Here is a 20,223-nt window from a genome sequence, read left to right as displayed (position 1 = left end):
ACAGAAGGTGTCTGATATTGCAAGCCTCAAGCAACTTCATTACATCCCTCCATTTGTTCAGAACCCATATATAATGGGTTAATTTTTAAAATCACTCAGGATGGCCTTTTTCAAGCCACTGGGATTTGAGTTTCTAAAATTACTGACATTTGAGATGGACATTTGAAATGGAGCCCAGCCTGCAAGCCTGCACTGTGTCTTTCCTGGCAAACTGTCTTAACAAATGACTTTATAATGAATTGTCAAATGTGCTTTAGGTCAATCAGTATCCCAACTACCAAATACAGGGTAGCAAAAGGATAATCAGAGGAACTTTCTCTTTCCCTCAAGGAAATCAGCTGTCAGTTTTATTTCTGGCCACTGGTGAGAACATCTGGAAAATGTGCCTTGGTGTGTTAGATTAGCTCAAGCCGGCTTGAGATCTCCATAGAAAGTGGGTTAGGGTGATGTGATATGGGCCTCTTGCACTCCTGTGACAGTAGATGGGGTATTTTCAAAAATCTACTGGCAAATGACTGTGGACTGCTGGGTAATGTCACTTTATGCATGTGAACACTGCAGCATTATGTACTAGAGATATTTGACAGAGTGTGGAGAAAGGACAATGGGTGCTATGTCCTCCCAAGGAGAGATGTTGCGCATGAGGTTACTTGTGTCACCTCCTGTGGCTAATCACATATTTTGCTTGTCCTGCACAACACGCCATTATGCTCTTGATCCAGGCCAGAGACAAGGATATGACAGCAGCCCTGAGCCAAATTTATATCTCCTCTCATCCTCCTTTTCTCCTTTAGACCTTCAACATCCTTCCCTGTAAAGTGACCAATGTTTTGATGTCACAGTACAAAATGAACCATCAGCTTAGAAAGAATGTAATTGAAATGACAATGAATAACACATCGCATAATGAGGAAACCAATAACGTTACTGGTTCATCGGCTCCTCCTCTTTTCACAGAGCAGGTATGAGAATCACACCTGAGGTGGGGTAAAGGAACACGACAGTGTACACTTCAACACAAATCACTCTTCTCTCAACCTAAAAGGATATGTGACCTTACACCCAACCCATCTGACTGGACATTTCATGCTGGAGAGTTATGTCATAGAACACCTGTCTTAACTATCTCCTCCCAGAGAACCACGGAGGGGTGGGGGGAGAAAGAGAGAGAGAGACAGAGAGAGAGAGAGAGAGAGAGAGAGAGAGGGAGAGCAGCCTGAGCTCAAAATCAGCTGTATCAGTGCAGTAGTACCCATTTCGACTGGGACATAAGGACTTGTCCAAGCACTACACAGGAGTGCCACAATCATTTGAAGGATAACTTGATATCATCTGGAACGACAACTTGATTTGCACAGGCTTAAATCAAAACGTGACACAACGAGTTTGCTGGTTCACATTACGCTGGTGAAAGAACACACCTCTGTTCACCAATTCTGTGGAAATCACGTGTACTGCATAAGGCTGGACAGGTAGAGAGAGGGAGTAAAAGTGCCGGACCTGGTAACTATCAACAAACTGGGACTGGACGAGCACAAACAGTAAGTTTACTTTTGTCTTCTATAGAAGCACTGACAGCATGTGGAAAACTAGTTCTAGATGTCATGTAAGAATATAAATAAAATCTTTGGTAGTCAGGTGAGTAAATGAATGTATGTTAGATGACTGTGTGTTTATATATTATTATAGGAGTTCTAGAGCCTGGGTTACCTTAAATGCATGGGGAAATGATTAAAGATTCCTAAGAGAAGTAAAAACGAGTGTAGTGGCAAAGGTTTTTGAAAGACCAGCATGTGCTTAATTTAAAAAAAAAAAAAAAAAAACTCTGAATGCTACTGGAGTAAAGACTAGAAACTTGGTAGTAGACACATGCGCACATAATGCACATAGATGAAAATTAGATGAGCACTGAAAATAATAAAAAATAACCCAGAACATAACAAAACCATGCCACATTTATGCAAATTTAGTAAAAAAAAAAAAAAAAAGTGTAAGGCCAAATTAGAGTTTTCTTGTTTCAAAATATCTTCATGTGATATTTCACATGTACTATCTCAATGCGAATCTTGACAAGAACTTACTCAGAGGAACATGCTTTGTATACCAGCCTTGTAATCATATACACTCCATCATCATGAATGGCAGGTTGTGAGCAGTCCATTTATCAGTTTTGAGACACGACCTGTACACAGAGCAGAGATGACAACAACTCGTCAGGAGAATATCATTTCTAATGATCATATCACAGTGCCTATAGAAGTGTTTTAAATCTAATCAGCTTTTTGCAGGTGTCACTGTGCCCATGTATTTACCTGTTCCATGTCATGGTTAACAAAAAATAGGCTGGTTATTACAGGAAGTGGATGATGGAAAAAAGACCAGGCAAACAGAAGCTGGGTGGCATCGCAGTGCGGATTCTTTCTACCTGTCAGTGAAGCATGTGATAGTTTTTAAGGTTGCAGTGAATTTTTTAACAGGTTTGTCTGAGGAAGTTCACTTATTTGAGCCAGCTGTATTTTATAACTCACATGGAGGAGAAAGAAGTGGCATGCGCTCGTATAAAAAAAAAACCTAGTCAGATCCAACTTGGAGCTATTTTTTAAAAAATTAATTCGCATTTTTAATAAATAATTATCCGGCTTAACCTGTGTTAATGTGGTGTTGTGAGTAACTTTCCTTTCTGGCATCAGAATTCGATTTAGCTGTGCTCGGTAATGCATTGTTCACCGTTTTCATGACCCCATCCTTCGCCGTGCCATGACTTGCAAAACCACACTACTATATAAAAACTTATTAATTGTCTTCAAATGCCACACTAAATGATATAATGACTAAACATAGTTTTAAAAATAAATGAAGAAGTTTACTTGTGCCAAATTTGTGTCATGTGGTTGTTGCAGTATCGGTAGCTTGTGTGAGCTGGTGCATGACCTGATGTGAACACTAACTGAGAAGTGTATAAGACAACACAAAGAATAAATGAGCAATATTAACATACTATAACAGCTGTGTCTGAAAAGTAAGCAAAAAGCAAAAAAAAAAAAAAAGGGGAAGGGACAGATATTTGTCTAACCCTGTCTTTTCCATGTGTACACAGTTATCGTTAATGGCTTGTGGTAAAGCTGTGCAGCGAGTGGGTGCATTTGAGAGCTAAGTCATCAGTCATGCAGCGCTCGGACATGCCACTTACAGCAGATGGTTTGGTTGTATCTTCAGACTGCCATCCATTAGGTCAGGCTGCATAATAATAATGGCTCAAATGTGAAGCAATAATATTATAAAACACTATAAACAAAACAGTATATCACAGTGTGTGAACGTTGGTGTGCGTGCATGATGTCCTGTGATGGACTGGTGTCCTATCCGGGGTGTAATCATGCATCTCATCCAGTGTTCCAGGGGTAGACTCTGGATCCACCATGACCCTAACTGGGAAAAAGCACTTGATAAAGATCAACGAAGGAATGAATGAAAGCATAGTTTTCTTTACACTTCTATAAACTATTTAGGAACAAAACAAATGGTTTTATTGCATATTATTTTTCCCTTTTTTCTGGATAATTATAAACATTCCAAGACGTTAAAACACACAAACCGGAGCTATTGATTAATGATTTATTGCACTGGAGTCATTGAGAACTCATAAGTAGTGTTAGCCAATTAGCTCATTTCAACAACTTAGCTTTTTTGCAATCTACAGTATCATATTCAAATATTCAACGTCAACGTCGTTATCATAAATCAAATATAATTACTTGCTACTAAGTGGGAAAGTGATACTTATATTGCTTTTATAGAATCGTCACACCCAATTCAAACACCAATGCTGCCAACCTGAACAAGTAGACTCGCTGGAGCTTATGGAGTTCCTGGCGAGAACCAAGACTCCATAATTCCCACACTGGCCTGTGCCACCTTATCAGCCACTTTATCAGTGCAGTAAGTAAAAGCATACAGCAAAACCCAGACGCAATGTTTGCATATATAGTCTGCTGTAATTTGCACTGAACCATCAGTGAGCTCATATCTGATAAATGTCAGCTCATATCTCATAATCTGAAGTGTAAAGATTTACAAATAGCCTTACGGAGGCAAAAGGAGAGACAGCCGGGCCGAGATGAAAGACTCACTGACGAAGAATGAGAAAGGGAAAAGAGAAATGGGAGCAGTGGAAACAGATGGAGGATCTCTTTCCTTCATGCATCACTCCAAACGCTGAGGTAAAGACAGACGCTGAGCAGAAACAGTCAGCTAACACATAGGAGAACTCGGATGGAGAACTCGGACAGCAGCTCTTAGCAAATGTCCTTCAGGAGAACCGTGAGATGGTGCAGCTGCAACTCCGAACAGCTTTCTGCTGTACAGCTAATGAAACACTTCTCATTTGTTATGTTCAGATGGTGTTTTGGGCTCTGAACGTAGACATTGTTTACCATTTTCTAAAGCCATTTGACTAGACAAATGGCTTTACAAAGGGGTAAAAGAAGCAGCTGTGACCAAAAGTTTGTGAACCCTTTGGAATTGCCTGGATTTCTGCATTCCTGACTGAAGTCACATTATTAAATGAAGTCTTAATAAACAGCACATGCACCCATTTTTATAGGACAAATAGTTTGAGTCACAGGTCATCAGCTGAAGGACCGCGGTTTGGTTGTGGACCAAAGGAAAATATTTCAGCGGATCGAACGGAGCACTTGAAAAATTCTGTAGCAGATCTGTTCAACATATAAAAAAAAATCTCAATAGTTTAGTGATTCAGTTTTTTTAAACCATGAACCATTTCTACCTCTGCTGTAGCTTATGCATTTATATAAGTTATTTACCAAAATGCAACTCATCAAGAAAAGGAAGAGTTTTCACAGACAGTTTTTTAAAAAAAATTCATTTACCCTTTCTTTTCTGATTTTTGACAACAAGGCTTGTTAAAAAGAAAAAAAAAGTTGACACCAAAAATGGTGTTTAATGATGATTAGATGGAGAAGTATGTGTTTATATTTCTATGCGTCACGATCAAAACAGATGTCTCATTTGTTCAGAGTGTGTGCTGTGAGTGAAAAGTAGTAATATGATGTGCCAGTGTGAAACAAAACATAACCACATCAAAATGATGTGTATTTATAGCCAAGAACTAACAGTAAATGGTCAAGCGTTAAAAGGTAATTGTTGTGACCACTCAGTCGTTTTAGTTGCTTAACCGAACCCCTGCAAGCAAAGGAATGATGTGTAGCTGGACCTTTTATTTGAATACCCCTGGTTTAAATGTTTAAATTACTTTCTGGTATGAAATTTAGCATACCTGGAGAAAGTGTGAAGTACTATACCTAAAGTTTGTGTCCGTGGATTCGTGCTGTTGTTGCTGAATTTTTCATCAGATCAAGTGGCATTTTTCAGCAGATCTAATGACATTATTCATCAGAGCAGGTGACATTTTTCCAATCTTCAGTCAACTCAGTTTGGGTGAATCTGTGCCCACTGTAGCCTCAGATTCCTGCTCTTCACTGACAGGGATGGAACCCAGTGCATCCTCCTCAACATTTAATGTCTTGTGCATTCTGAGATTTTCTGCTTACCATGGTTGTATAAAGTGATTAAGTTGCCATAGCCTTCCTGAATGGTTTTTTTTTTTTCCCTGCACAATTCTGGGTAAACTCGCAGACTGCCTGGCACCAACAACCAAAGTCTAACTAACTAAAGTTAACTAAACCTAGTTAACTAATACCCTTGACCTGTATCTGCATGATTTTATGCACTGTGCTGCTGCCACATGATTGGCTGATTTGATAATTGCATGATGTACAGGTGTTGCTAATAAAGTGGTTGGTGACTGTATATATTATATAATATAATTATATTATACTGTATAATTAAATACTGCATAATTATACTTGTAGAGAAGCGCTAGTAAAATGTGGTTATGAAAATTGTAAGTACTACTTATATTAAGTTCATATTTCATTATTTATTAGATTTTTATGTAAGCAAGTTATAATATGCAGAGAATATATTTTAAATTCAAATTAAAATTTTATTGGTCACACACACAACCATACACAGTACGACGTGCAGAGAAATGCTTGTTATGACTGTCCGTGAATAAAAATAGAATTTACATAAGCCAGAATTTACTTTTATAGGGTAGAAAAGGAAAAATCTAAAAAATATAATATAAGGGATATAATGGATATAAAAGATAGATGGCAGCAACAGTATAAATATACTGTATTTGGGATAAATAAAGCAGATGTGTGTAGTTGTATGTGTAACTTTTTCAAGCATTTTAAACTGTACTTGGAGAAGAAACTGTAATCTCCATTTACTCTTATTAAATTGAAAAAATACTGTGCGGGACTTTGGCTTTGTCTAACAAGTCAAAACAGCAACAAAACAAATTGGTGTTGCTAAAATGTTTGACCTGTGGTACGGAAATTGTGTATACCAATCCCAATGTTGTCAAGGATGGACTTCTTCTGTCCCCTTTTAGTTAGTCATGTTATGTGAGCAGTGGTTGGAAAAAATGGGGCAGCTTTAGGTGTGTTGTCGAAAGCACCCTTCCAGAATGTTGGCCAGGTTTGTGATTTAAAAAAAAAAGTGAAGTGTTCTCACTGTGTTTATGTGGGTTTCCTCAGGGTGCTCTGGTTTCCACCTGCTATCTAAAAACATACAGTTAGTGGATTGGCTATGCTAAAATTGCCCTGAGTGTGTGACTTTGTGGACGCATGTTGCCCTGGTGTATTCTGTTCTCCCTCTGGACACACAGCGACCCTGAACAGAATAAAGCAGTTACTGAAAATGAATGATGAAGATGAATCTCTTCAGATTCATATGTAGTTTACCTTTAGGCATTATTAAGAATATGGCTATTGTACTAATAGTATGTTTATAATATGTTTCTGAAAAAAGTATATTTTAAGTATGTTAGGATATACGTACTTAACACACTTATTGTACTCTTTAAAGTGCATTAAGTGAACTATGTTTTAGGAAAGGCTACTATGTAAACCATGCCCTTGAAAACAAAAAGTGAAACATTTTCTAATCAAAATACATTTTGGGACTTGTTGAAGCTCATAAAACTTTGAAAAGTTTACAAAGGATATGACTTCACAGAAGTCAATGTCACAGAAGTTTCCTGTATGCCTTCTGGGTTTTAGCGCTTCTTCTTTTACCCACCCTTCCTGTGCACGCCCATTATTTTCTGTCTGCACCTGTGTTTAATTGTCTGTCTCATTAGCTCTCATCAGTCTCGTCTCTATACTTATCCCACTTTCTTTGTCTGGCTCTGATGAAAAGTTACTGAGCTGTTTGTTGAATTGTGCTTGCTGTGGGTTGTCTTTGTGTTTTAAACCTAGTCTATTTTTGATTTTGTGGTTCCTGTGTCATGCTTAGTTCAATTGATCTTTCTTGCCTTCCTTCATTCCTTAATCCTTTATCTTCTTTGATTTCTGGTGTATTCTGTAGCCTCTTCTTTCTGTATCCTTTGCATTCTGTAGCCTCTTTGAGTTTGCCTTTGGTCTGTTTTGTGGTTTTGAGATTTGGTTTGCTGCCACCTAACCTGTCTGCATGTAACTCCAATAATAATGCAAAGTGGACCAAATACAATAAAGATGCTCCTCATATACAGTATGTCCTGTCCCTTCATGTCATTCACTACAGTCAGTTTTAAAAATGTCACCATGATTGCTCATCCTAGGAGTGGAAATCCTACATCGAAAGAGTGGGATGTAAAAATCCTTGTCAACAGTTGACAAATGATAAATTTATAAGCTCCAATATGTTTCCCAGTCTCACGTTTTGGTTGCCTGCGAACCTAAATGACTAGGCTAAAAAGTGGTAGCTGATGTAATGTAATAAAAAGTGGAAAGTTAGTTAGCTAGTTAAGTGCATTAATAAAGACTAAGAGAAACCAAGGAGCACATCATGTTTGCACATCTCATGTATAAAAGATGATATTTGAGACTGGAATATTTGTTTTTTCTCTCAATAGGTTTATGGTAAGTGCATGTAATAAGCATTGGCTTTGTGTCAAACTTTATTTTGCTCAGTTTCATTATACCTATCTTTCTTGGTTCTGAAAAGATTGTTCTACATACCATGGATGATGTGTGAAGTGCAGCAGGTGGTGAGATTTGGAACCATTGCACTATAGTTACAACATCAAGGTGAAGTGTATTATGTTTAAACATACAATACTATGCAAAGGTCTTAGGCACCCTAAAAAAAATTTAAATAGATTTTCATTTTATGACTTCTACATTATTGAGTCAGTACAAAAACATTTTAGATTTCCAAACATTAGTTTTCCAGCACTAAATTAAAAAGGTTTGTATATTACATAAGAGACCACTTTTCAGACAAAACAAAGTAATGAAAGCTGCTGTGCTTTGCTGCAAAAATAAGAAGCAAATGTGACAGTCAAAGTCTCCAGAAGAACTGTGGCTGGTTCTGCAAGATGCTCAGTAACACTTACCAGCTAATTTCCTTATAAAAGTGCACAAATTGTACCAGAGACTACTCTTTTTTTTTTTAAAGTAAAGGGTCATCACACCAAATATAGAATTTGTTTAATTTATTACTGTTTACTGCTCTTTACAGTATTTTTTAAATGTAGAAACATTTAATTTCATTATTTTTTAAGGCACTTTGCTCGAATGCATTTCTTTGCACGTGCCTACGACTTCTGCACAGTACTGTATGTACCAAATGAAAACTATTGTCTTGCAAAAATCAACAATAAGCCCAGACACAAAATCTGCTTGTCCCAGCAGCCCCTTGTCCTGGGCTACTGTTTTGTCCACCGCTGTGTTTTCATAATAGAAACCTAGCAAAGAAATTCCACACCTTCCTAGAAGTAGGCATGCTACCAACATCAGTTTCAGGGCACTCAATCAAGAATGCGAGAGTGACAGCCAAGGAAGTAGAATGTCCACAAGTCTACCCTAAGAAAAACACAAGAAAAACAAAAGTGGGGTTCATATGAGGTTACCACAAAGGAAATGGAGGAAAGAAAAATTTTGCTGCCTGTTTTAAATTTGCTAAAAGACCACCTGGATTTTAGCCGGCACTACTGGACCGGTGTTCTGTGGGTAGATGAGACAAATTTCAAACTTTTCAGTAAATGTACGCACGAGTTATATGTGCAGGACACAAAACACTGCATACCAACCTCAAAACCTCACCCCAGGAAACCGCTGAATTCTACAGTAGAGGCAATTCTATAGCACAAAATTCAGGCTGTTTGTCTGTGGTCTACAACAAAAGAAGTTGTCATGCAACATGCAAAACACAGGGATAAATCAACACCAGAGTGACTCAAGCACAAGAGTTTTTTTTTTTAAATATATATTTTAGATTGGCCAAGTCAGAGTTCTTTCTTTAATCACATTGACGTACTGTGGCGTGATCTGAAGCAGGCCATTCAAGCAAGACATCCTAAAATTATACACAAACTGAAACAGATTTGTATAAAGGAACATGCCAAGATACCTCCTAATTGCAGCACAGGAATGATCAGCAGCTACAGAAAGCATTTGGTTGAGGTTACTGCCAGTAAAAGAAGTTCCACTAGTAGCATATATGAATTCGTATACTTCTTCAGTCAATGGGCTTGATTGAGTATTCAGTATACATACATATGGCACTGAAAACAGCTGTTAAATAAGGCTGTCTTTATTGATCATATCATATTTTTCCATGCAGAAATCTAGATGAGTTGGTCCAATCTTTTAAACACAGTTAATATAAATGCATGGGTGGAGGGTTAAATATTTGCTGAGGGTTCACTTGGGAATATAAAGAGGAGGTTTCTTTCTGTTTAAGCCTTTGTGAGAACTCAAGTCAGTCCTCAGGGGAGCAATTTTGTCCTGCATATTAGATGTAATGGCAGATTTGTGAATCTTCCACAGATGGTACCATTTTGGGAAAGAGGCCCTTGAGAGAGAAGGAGAGAGAGAATTGGGTTCTCTCAGGATGTGTGTGAAATTGAACAAATTTACAAATTCAGAGGTAGCTATAAGGATCATTTTGTAAAAAGGGCTTATAATGTATAAAGTTGGTTAGCCTATCAGAAATCAGGCATTTATTTAAGCAACAGTACTATTTATTAACAATAACAGTACATTTTTTATTTACATAGAAGCTCTTTTATGCTCTAGGTTGCTTTCGAAACATGCACAAAGCCATCTAAGTAACTGCCCATGCCAAAAGTCACTATTTGTCTCAAAAAGTCACTATTTGTATGTTTAAGCTTTCAAGTGGTCACTAGTGTAGCTGATCTTTGCACTTCTGCAGTAAATCCACCAATGTACAACCTGCATTTCTCCCACAGGCATGGAGACTGATGCAGAGGAACTAGGTTGGCATGGAACAGACCGCACAATGCCCGCATGGAACTCCTCTTCAGCTCCTTCCCGTGAAAACAGTGGACTGAATGGTTCATATGGTGGCGGATCATATTTCTGGCTGCTTCAGAACAGCTCAGCAGGGACCACTAATGCCCCACTTGCAGCCAGGGTGCGGGACATGGCACTGGCGCAGGCGGAGATTGGAGTCCTGAGCCTGGTCCTGGCGCTCACCACGCTGAGCAACAGCTTTGTTCTGTGGGTTCTGCTGCGGAGGCGCAAGCACAATGCTCCCATGCACCTTTTCATGGTTAACCTCTGTGTGGCTGACTTGGTGGTGGCCTTTTTTCAGGTGGGCATAACTAGAGATGGTCCATTCTTGAATAAATCATAATACACCCTAAAATCATACTACACACTGAAAAGCACAATCCTGAAGAGAAAAACAAAATTCCCCTGACTCCATGTGTGACCTTTCAGCATATTTGATTCGGAATAGTTTTTCAGCACATTTCTGAATATTATGATTCTCATTCACTTCAAACTAGGCAGTTGAAATTGTGGCCTGCACAATATTTTGGCGCCCACTCAGAGTAGTAGATCAGACTAATCAAGACAAGCAGGTCCATTAATTTAAACCGTCAGTTTAAAAAATCAACTTGGTAAAGTGAGTCATAAGGCCCACTGCTAAGCACAACTTTGTTTGTTTGTTCTAGTGTTTAATACACCATCAAGTAGGATTGCCACCAAACCACAATATTGGTTTAACCCACAGATTTCTTTCATTTAGTTGAGATATTCTTAGGTCAACTTGCTCCTGATGGCCACAGAGTTCTAATTTTTAAGGAATAGAATACGTAGGGGACCCTAGAAAACACAATGGTATGTGCTGTTATAGGAAAATACTCGACAGCTGGTTGGTATGATGCTGTTACCATCTTACAGTTGATTATATTCATATAACAGCATGCCACAAAATTGTTTTTATCACAAAAAACAAACAAAAAAAAACCCATTTGCCAATGCTTACAGTTATTTAAGTAGCAAACAACACGTCATACTTTCTTACCCACTCATAAATACATTTAATGCTGTGGAACAGCCATCATTTTATCATTTACGATTAACGTCTGTAAAAAAGTTCTCTGTCCTCAAGGCTCTCCCATGGTGGAAAATTTATTGTTACAAAGCAGTGATACTTGAAACCCCTTTCATAAATGTTATAAAATGTCTCCTTACAGAAAACTATGCAATATCACCAATTAGATGTGTTTTTTAGAAATAAATTTGTAACAGAATATTTTTAAAAATCCATTTACTACTAGTCTTATATGATGCATCAGCCTTAGAAGTCCCTATAGCGTGCACTATTGCTAGAGCTGCTCTTTTCTAGACAAGTAATCAACACCTTCTGACCAGTCAGATTCGAGAATTCATTCTGAGTTGTGAGAAAAGTTTGAAATGCTCTTATGCTGTGTTGACTTATGTATATTTATATGATTAAACAAATCAGAAATAGTTTTTTTAAGCTATACTAGTCAAGATGAAGACATCACAGGACATCTATGCCATCTATGTATGGAATTTCATTTAAACTATGCAACAAGATATTAAAAACAAGGAAGCTCATTTTTAAAGAACAAACATACCATATTAAAATAGGAGAAAATGGTATTTTTTGTTAGTTTTGACAAACTACTGGAGTGTAAGAGTAATGTTACCAAATCCATCTAAAAATTTTCTAGCAGCTTTCACGTAACGCCATCCTTAAAAATCTGAAATAGTAAACAAATACCATGATATATTAAAAAAAAGTGTGATTTTACTTTATTTGGACAAGTAATATTCTGTGAAATTTTCCACACCCTTCCACTCCAACACTCCAGGTTCTCCCTCAGCTGGTGTGGGACATTACAGAGAAGTTCCAGGGGCCTGATGCGCTGTGCCGCTCAGTGAAATACATGCAGATCGTGGGCATGTTTGCATCCTCCTACATGATAGTGGCGATGACAGTGGATCGCCATTACGCCATATGCTGCCCCCTTCAGGCCTACAGACTGGGGGCAGTCTCACGCTGGAACACACCCATCATGGTGGCCTGGGGTCTGTCTCTTGTGCTAAGTGTACCGCAGGTAAGAGAGTGCACTCTACTCATCATTTCATTCACATTAAGAGACTTAAATAATTGAGAACCATGTCTGGTTGCATAAATTACATTATATATTGTCCAATGGCAATTTGGACTTATGTACACTTACTAACAATATCTCTAAAAATGGATTTTGAAGTAGCTTGTAATTGGCTCATAATTTTTAATGATTCTAGTTTAAGCATGAACTGCATTTGTATTCAGGGTGTTGATTTAATTGCAAGTGACACCCCAGTGTAATGTTACTGTACCCAAGTCTAAAGATAGACATACAAGTTATAATACTTATTATTATAACACTTATTACCATATACTTATAATTATACATCTGTGCTGCACAAACTCACTTTAAAAAATAGGCCACATTGTTGTCCGCAGTAAAACTCGTCTTACATTTTGCGATTACAATTACTACCGAGTACAATTTTAGCCTATAATACCCCTTGTCTTTCCCTAGGTGTTCATTTTCTCCAGGTCTGAAGTAGCTCCAGGGGAGTTTGAGTGTTGGGGACACTTTGCAGAGCCATGGGGTTTGAAAGCCTATGTGACATGGATGACTCTGGCTGTCTTCATCCTTCCTACCTTCATCATCACAGTGTGCCAGGTAATGGAAATCTTCTACAATTTATACAGTTGGTTCCATAGGGCAAAACTTTTCCCCCTAGATTTTAAACTTAAGTGTTGATAATACAGTCAGAAGGTAAACAGTGACTGTTGACCCCAATTAACTTGACCATGATTAAAATATATTAGGCACAATGAAGTAATTGCTTCACAGACAAGCAAATTAAAGACAAAGCTACAGGACGTGACACACTGTGTCCCAAAGCACATAATGCACACTAAAGTATGATGATGAAACCAATAATGTACTGTATTAAATAGTATAGACATACTATAGAGTAATACAGTATTGTGAGGATAAAATGTGCGCCAGTTATTTTTAACTCAGTATTTCAGAAGTGTTGTGAGAATAAACATACATAACATATCGATGTGACTGTCACAGTCTGTGACTGTCAGAGCATCAAAGAAAGAGCAACCCATCTCAACCAGAGCTTAGCTAGCATTAGCCAGCTGTCCAGCTACAGTGATCCTGACATCTGCCCTTGCATTACTGAAGTCGTGGTGTAACTGTGCTCATTCTGTAGGATCTGTAGAACATATCCTACAGAACAAACTAGTCAGCTTTTGTTTTGCTAGCTAACTAAAAGTTAAGCTCTTGTTGAAGGGGAAAGGTTGCTCTGCTGTAGGGCCTTTCTCCTGAGTCTCTGTGCATCTCCAAGTCTGACAGAAGTGAGCTAGCTAGCTAGGTAAATGCAATGTAGAGAACAAAACTTATAATGCTTGATCATTTCCTGTGTGTGTATTTTGTTCTCCAGTCTGTCAAAAGCATTTGGTAAGAGCCAGCTAGTGTTAGCATGCTAGCTACAGACCACACCAGAGGATAAAAAGCCACAGATCAGTGAAATATATTAGACAGCAGAATGCTTGAATAATTAACTAGCTTCCCATCATTGAAATATTGAAATATTTCAAACATATTTAGTGGGATGTAAGCAACTTGCAAAGTTTATATATATATATATATATATATATATATATATATATATATATATATATATATATATATATATATAAGAACTCTGGGGAAAATCATGGACATATGAGAACATGCAAGACTCCACAAAAAATATGAAAACATAATCTCTAATCATGTTTTTAAAATGTGATACAAAGAAAAGGTTTGCATCCTAGCCACTTCCAAGTATTACCTGAAGCATTCAACCTGTGAAAGTAAACTGTAAAATGAAAAGTAGAAAGACAAATTTTAACAGAAATAACAGACATATAGTATCAAATAAAAGGATTTGAATTGGTCTAATAGAAGGTCATATCCTCTATGTAACTTTGACACAACTGCATTCCTCCCAGGTGCGAATTTTCAGGGAGATCCATGACAACATCTACCTGAAGTCGAAGCGGGTGGTGTCAGCTGACTCGAAGAAAAATGTAGTCATCTTCCGCATGCCCAGCCTGCGAAATCAGAATGACAAAACAAGAGAAAGGGAGAGAGGAAGAGGATCCACTTTGAGAGATTCCCGAAGAGGATTCCATCGAAGGAACAAGAGTGACTCATCCCAGTCATACAGCAATGCCTGCAACTCCCAGCATGCACCGCAGCCAGACTGCTGTGACTGTCCCTTTCAGGACAGCCAGGGTGGAAATGAGCTACAATACAGCACTCAGTCCCCTGATGTTCTGCCTCACACACTCACCCACACACACTCTCCCATAAATCAGAGCAACTCAGCAGCTCCTGTGAGCTCTGGGCCTCTTTCTGAAGGTGCTGCTGATTGTTATCGGACTTCCCTGGATTACTCTGAGCCCTTCGCTAAGTCACTTGAGGCCCCTATGGAGATTTGCAATCCAGTCCCTCCTGTCCGGGTTTCGTCGTCCATTTCGCGCCCCGTGACTCCTCCTCCGCCAGGTGTATCCAGAGCGATGTCCAAAACACTGAGGATGACTCTGGTCATAGTGCTGGTTTATACCTTGTGCTGGTCACCCTTCTTCACAGTGCAGCTCTGGGCTGCTTGGGACCCAAACCCACCGGATCATGGTGAGTTCACCGATTGAACCGCATCATTGTCCTAGTAATACATATAACTACAAGTAACATAAATGATAAATAAATAGCTCAGCAATAATACATACACATATACTGTATGTAATATAGATGTATATAAATACACATCTATTAAGACAAATATACAGAGAAAAAGGGGTACAGTACACTCAAAAAAAATTTTTTTTTTAATATTGAAAGCTGATGCATCGAAAATGCAGTTTCTGAAATTTAAACCCATAAAATTATTATAACTTTAAAGATATATAAGAAAACTGGCTAATTTCATCATGCAGTTAATCTGGCTAATTTCCTCATTTCAGGCTTCTCTGTACATTTTTCCAACCCAGAGGTTAGTAGAGTAGTACAGAGAGCTTTAATGCCTTCTACTTTATTCTAGCCATGTACATATAAACAGTAGAATGAAATAGAGTTCAGGTCTTGGTGCGATATCGTATAAAAAACTGGCAACAGTGCAGCACAAGATAAACACAAACAGACGGTGCAAATAGAAAACAAGATACCAGACAATAAATACATGCTGTGCAATTAGACTCAATACAGCACAATAAATACAATACAACACAATGGCATTGTGGAACTGTACATACGATAAACACCACAGCTCGCAGCAGAGAAACAAATGTCCCAATTTAACATTCTCTGAGTGTTGTGTGTCTATTGTTCCTGTATGACAGGTAATACTGGTAGAAGTGGTCAGTGCATAATAATATTCCTGAGTACAGACCTTTTTTCTTGTGTTGCAGCCAGCTGAGGGCTCAAAAGTGACAATCTGCTCCTTTAAAATTCAAAAGACTTTATGTTTCTGTTTCTCTAAATGTAAGAATTTAGAGCTTTGTTGACTGTCCTCCCCCTTTCCCTCTCTTTCCATGCATAATATTGACATTTTCTTGCAATATTGCATTTGGCAATATGTGGTTTCAGGGACAGATTAGTAAATAATGGGCTCCTGGGCAGGAACCTAAGCAGGGCCCAACTTACCATCCTGCTACGCATGAACCAATGCATGGACCCCTGCCTCTCAACCTGACATATACAAAATAAAACACATATATTACTACATTACACACTCATTCTAAGGATTTGAGTAGTCTCGATGAAACGCAGAATGCATTAGCTTAGGCAACTGGCTTCATTCTTGCTTTTTACATTGCAAACTCATCCATCGAGTCCAGCTGTATAACAAGTGCTGTCTCACCAGCCAGCAGTGACAGCATGTTGAATCTTCTTTGGCCAAGTTTTATTTTGGAGTTTGTCTTTTAAATCTGACCCATTAGACCAGGGGAGTTCCAATCTTATCGGAAAAGGGCCAGTGGGGGTGCGGGGATTCATTCCAAAAGACACATCTGATAGTCTACTGAAAGACAAGATCAACTGATTAAACTGGTGGAATCAGGTGAGGCTCTGGCTTCACCTGTACCCACACCGGCCCTTTGCGGATAAGACTGGACACCCCTGCTTTAGACACATTTAGTGTGTGTTTACGGTATTGATGTTTTTGTTTTTTTATTGTCTTTTCTAGCTCCAGTTAAAAAAAGCTAGGACCTAACAGACCACTCATTGGTTCCAAATGATTCAGTGGCTTTACAGTCATTGGCTTGTGTTCTATGTGATGTGTTGTGTGTGACAGCCTAATAACCAATCATTCACTTCAAATCTATGCTTGTTGAGGACCCCCTAGTGGGCCCCCATATGCCCAGTGGTTAATTCGTCCCAGTAAAGCCAAACGTATGCACAAACACACCATTCAATTATCAAGTAATCTACATCTCTCATTGCTGTTTCTTAATACTACCTACTGTCAAAAGGGCCTGACATCAAACCTACATGCCAGATACATGGAATTTCAGTAACACTTTACAATAACAGGACATGAATAATCATGCACTAATACCGGAATTAATACTTACTTAAATATGAACTAATGATGAGTTAAGTACCAATCACGAACTAATGAAGAGCTAAGCTTAACTACGATGTGAGTCTTATGAATTCATGCGTGAATTTAAGTATGTTAGTACATTTTTGTTAGTTAATGTATTAATTAACACGTAGGGGTAAAGTAATTCAAACATGCTCTATAAGAAAAAATATGAATTAAATGTGCATAATTTCAAATTGTTTATATAATTTACCATAGCAGCTGCGTACACAAACATCATCGGATGGCGCTGGATTACTTGCATAATTTACATTTGATCCACACTAATAATAAACACCAGTAATTTCTTCTCAACCCATTTTGTGTCATTTTGTTGGATAACATGATAACTGTATGATATAGTTTTCAGTAAACTGTGATTTGTGACAACTTTGCTTACAATTAATGATTATAGTATTATAAGATTTTAACTGGTTTAAGAATGACTGAGAGACAGAGCCTTTAAATTAAATTTAATGATATACTCTATTATATCAAATGAAATGATATAGGTTATAACAGTACCATCAAGACAAGTATTAAATTAAACTATTACTGCAAGGATAGATTGAAAACAGGCTTATTAAGATGATTAGCCATTACACATTTATGCAGATATACCATTCCCCTGATGTGTGCCTAGTAGGTTTATTCTTTAAAAACTAGGCCCTGATTTTATTAACATGGCATATATTCATACCAGCATATCTTTATAAGTAAGTTCTATGGTGCAGTATGGGTAATAATATAGTGCCCTATCCAAGGAAACAGAACAACAATACAAAATTGCTGTATCCAAATAGTAAACTATTTGATGAATAGGGAATAAATTCAGATGCAGCATGGATCTCCACTTCTAACTCCTCCATCTCGCTGTCTCTCTCAGGGGTGGCCTTCACTATCCTGATGCTGCTGGCCAGCTTGAACTCCTGCACGAATCCCTGGATCTACACAGCCTTCTCCAGCAGCGTCTCTCATGAACTTGTCTCCCTGTTGCATTGCCGGCCTCGTATCCCTCGTAGGGGCTCCTTACCTGAAGACTCCAGTGCCATACACACTACTAGCACCACCAAGGACTACCCGTTTTGAGCCACTCACACATGTGTGTTACATGGTAAGCAGATACACAATGTATCAGAGCCAAGCAGCAGACAAAAGAAGATGAGATATGGGGAATCAGTGAGAGATTTGTTGCTGGGAGATATTGCGCTTAGCGTAGCTGAAGCTACCTGAGTGTTTGGAATGAGCAGATTGTGGATTATACCACACTGACCAAGTAGGACATGAATATGAACTGAAGAACATGGTCATGATGTAAACATATAAATGTTATGTCATGTCCACAAAAACATGGATATACTTGAGAGGTTTCAATCTAAACTTATGAAGAGCATATAGTTACTCCTCTAACACTACACTAAATTACATTTCAAAGAACTAGAAACATATACTGTATATATATGACACATTTTATCAAATCGAAGAACTCTTGAGCCAAGAGCATGTGAAGTCTGCTTAAGAATTCTTGATGGAAAGGAGGAAACCTGCCTAAGCCTGCACCCCAGACATTCCCTAGCATCATTTATCACTCTGTTGTTATTCCTTATCAGTCTTTCTGCTACAAAATCTCACTTTTGAGCTTGATGGAAAGCATCAATGAGAAGAATGAGTCATGCATGGAAACTCCATCAAAAAGACAACTTCAAAATTGTGAGAAAGTGGTGGCGATGAATGATGCACAAATGTGAAAAACAGGAAATGAATGGACAGAATATGGAGGGGGAAAAAAGGAAACAGCAACACAACACACAAGTTACACAAGTATATATACTGAAGACATCAGGGATAATGAGGTTTTATTCACAATTCACTTTACAAATATGGTACCAGTGTTGCACCATTTTAGCAAATGTAGTATTACACGGGATCTATAGCTTGACTGTCTGATGACTGAAGGAGCAGATGTAGACTGCTCCTTTCATATAATCTACATTAATTCTCTGTTTATGATATTATGGGCAAAGCAGCCTTTATAAACTTAATCTAAATTAAGTTATTTTCAAACAAGTAAAAAATAACAATGTCAGAGCAACAAAAGTGCCTTAAATGTCACTGCAGCCAAAAAATGTGCAATCACCCATTTCTGAGATTCCTCCTTCCCTGGCAGTTATGTTCCCCAGTTTAATCTGTAATAGCACAAATCTCATATTCGAGGCCCATCAACTGCATCTTAGTCATGAGAAATTTCCCCCATTTACCATGTGTGAATGGATTTCCAGAGCATTCTATAGATTTTTTTTATTGATATTATAATTTATTAAAGTGCAATAAATTTATGTAAACATGTTATGTTGTTATATAATGTTATATAATTTGTGGATGGAAAATTGTGACATATTTGTCCTGAAACTACTCTCTTGTGTTCCATACAATAATAATAAAAACTTTTTTGGAAAAAAAAAATGACCAAATAATTTTATCTGACTGAGGAAAATCATATATGTGCAAGACAGGTTATTGTTCCTCTAAAGTCTGATCAGATGTAATATACAGTAAACATGCACTGTCCACTTTATTAGGAATACCTATACATCCACGCATGCAATTATTCAATCAGCCAATCATGTGGCAGCAGCTAAATGCAAAAAATCATGCAGATCCAGGTCAAGAGCTTCGGTTAATGTTCATATCAAACATCAGAATGGGGAAAAAATGTGACCTTGACTGTGGCATGGTTGTTGGTGCCAGGCTTGTTTGAATATTTCAGAAGCTGCTGATCTGGGATTTTCACACCCACAAATCCCTACTGTTTACACAGAAAAGTGCAAAAAACTAAAACATCCAGTGAACAGCAGTTCTGCATACAGAAATGGCTTATTGATGAGAGAGGTCAGAGGAAAATGGCCAGACTGGTTTGAATTGACAGGAAGGCTACAGTAACATAAATAACCACTCTTTACAAACGTGGTGGGCGGAAAAGAATCTCAAAATGCATATAACAGAAGGGCTAATAACAGAAGACCACACTGAGTTTCACTACTGTCAGCCAAGAACAAGAATCTGAGGCTGCACTGGGCACAGACTCACTACAAACTGACAATTAAAGATTGAAAAATGACACCTGGTGATGAATCTTGATTTTTGTTACCACATGCAGATGGTAGGGTCA

The 20,223-nt window shown here is 38.0% G+C and overlaps 1 protein-coding gene across 1 annotated transcript; it reads left to right on the top strand.

The window, feature by feature from the left end:
- Window positions 1–1,207: 1,207 nt before the first annotated feature.
- Window positions 1,208–19,453, top strand: avpr2aa (arginine vasopressin receptor 2a, duplicate a). The gene is made up of 6 exons (XM_026920149.3): window positions 1,208–1,541; window positions 10,325–10,689; window positions 12,224–12,469; window positions 12,944–13,090; window positions 14,422–15,106; window positions 17,941–19,453. The coding sequence occupies exons 2-6, from the start codon at window positions 10,327–10,329 to the stop codon at window positions 18,141–18,143; spliced, it is 1,644 nt and encodes a 547-aa protein (XP_026775950.1). The 5' UTR covers window positions 1,208–1,541; window positions 10,325–10,326; the 3' UTR covers window positions 18,144–19,453.
- Window positions 19,454–20,223: the final 770 nt, after the last annotated feature.

Source organism: Pangasianodon hypophthalmus, chromosome 16, assembly GCF_027358585.1.
Source record: "Pangasianodon hypophthalmus isolate fPanHyp1 chromosome 16, fPanHyp1.pri, whole genome shotgun sequence".
NCBI lineage: Eukaryota > Metazoa > Chordata > Actinopteri > Siluriformes > Pangasiidae > Pangasianodon > Pangasianodon hypophthalmus.
The sequence above is the reverse complement of the archived record's forward strand: the minus strand, read 5'-3'. Positions and strand labels throughout refer to the sequence as shown.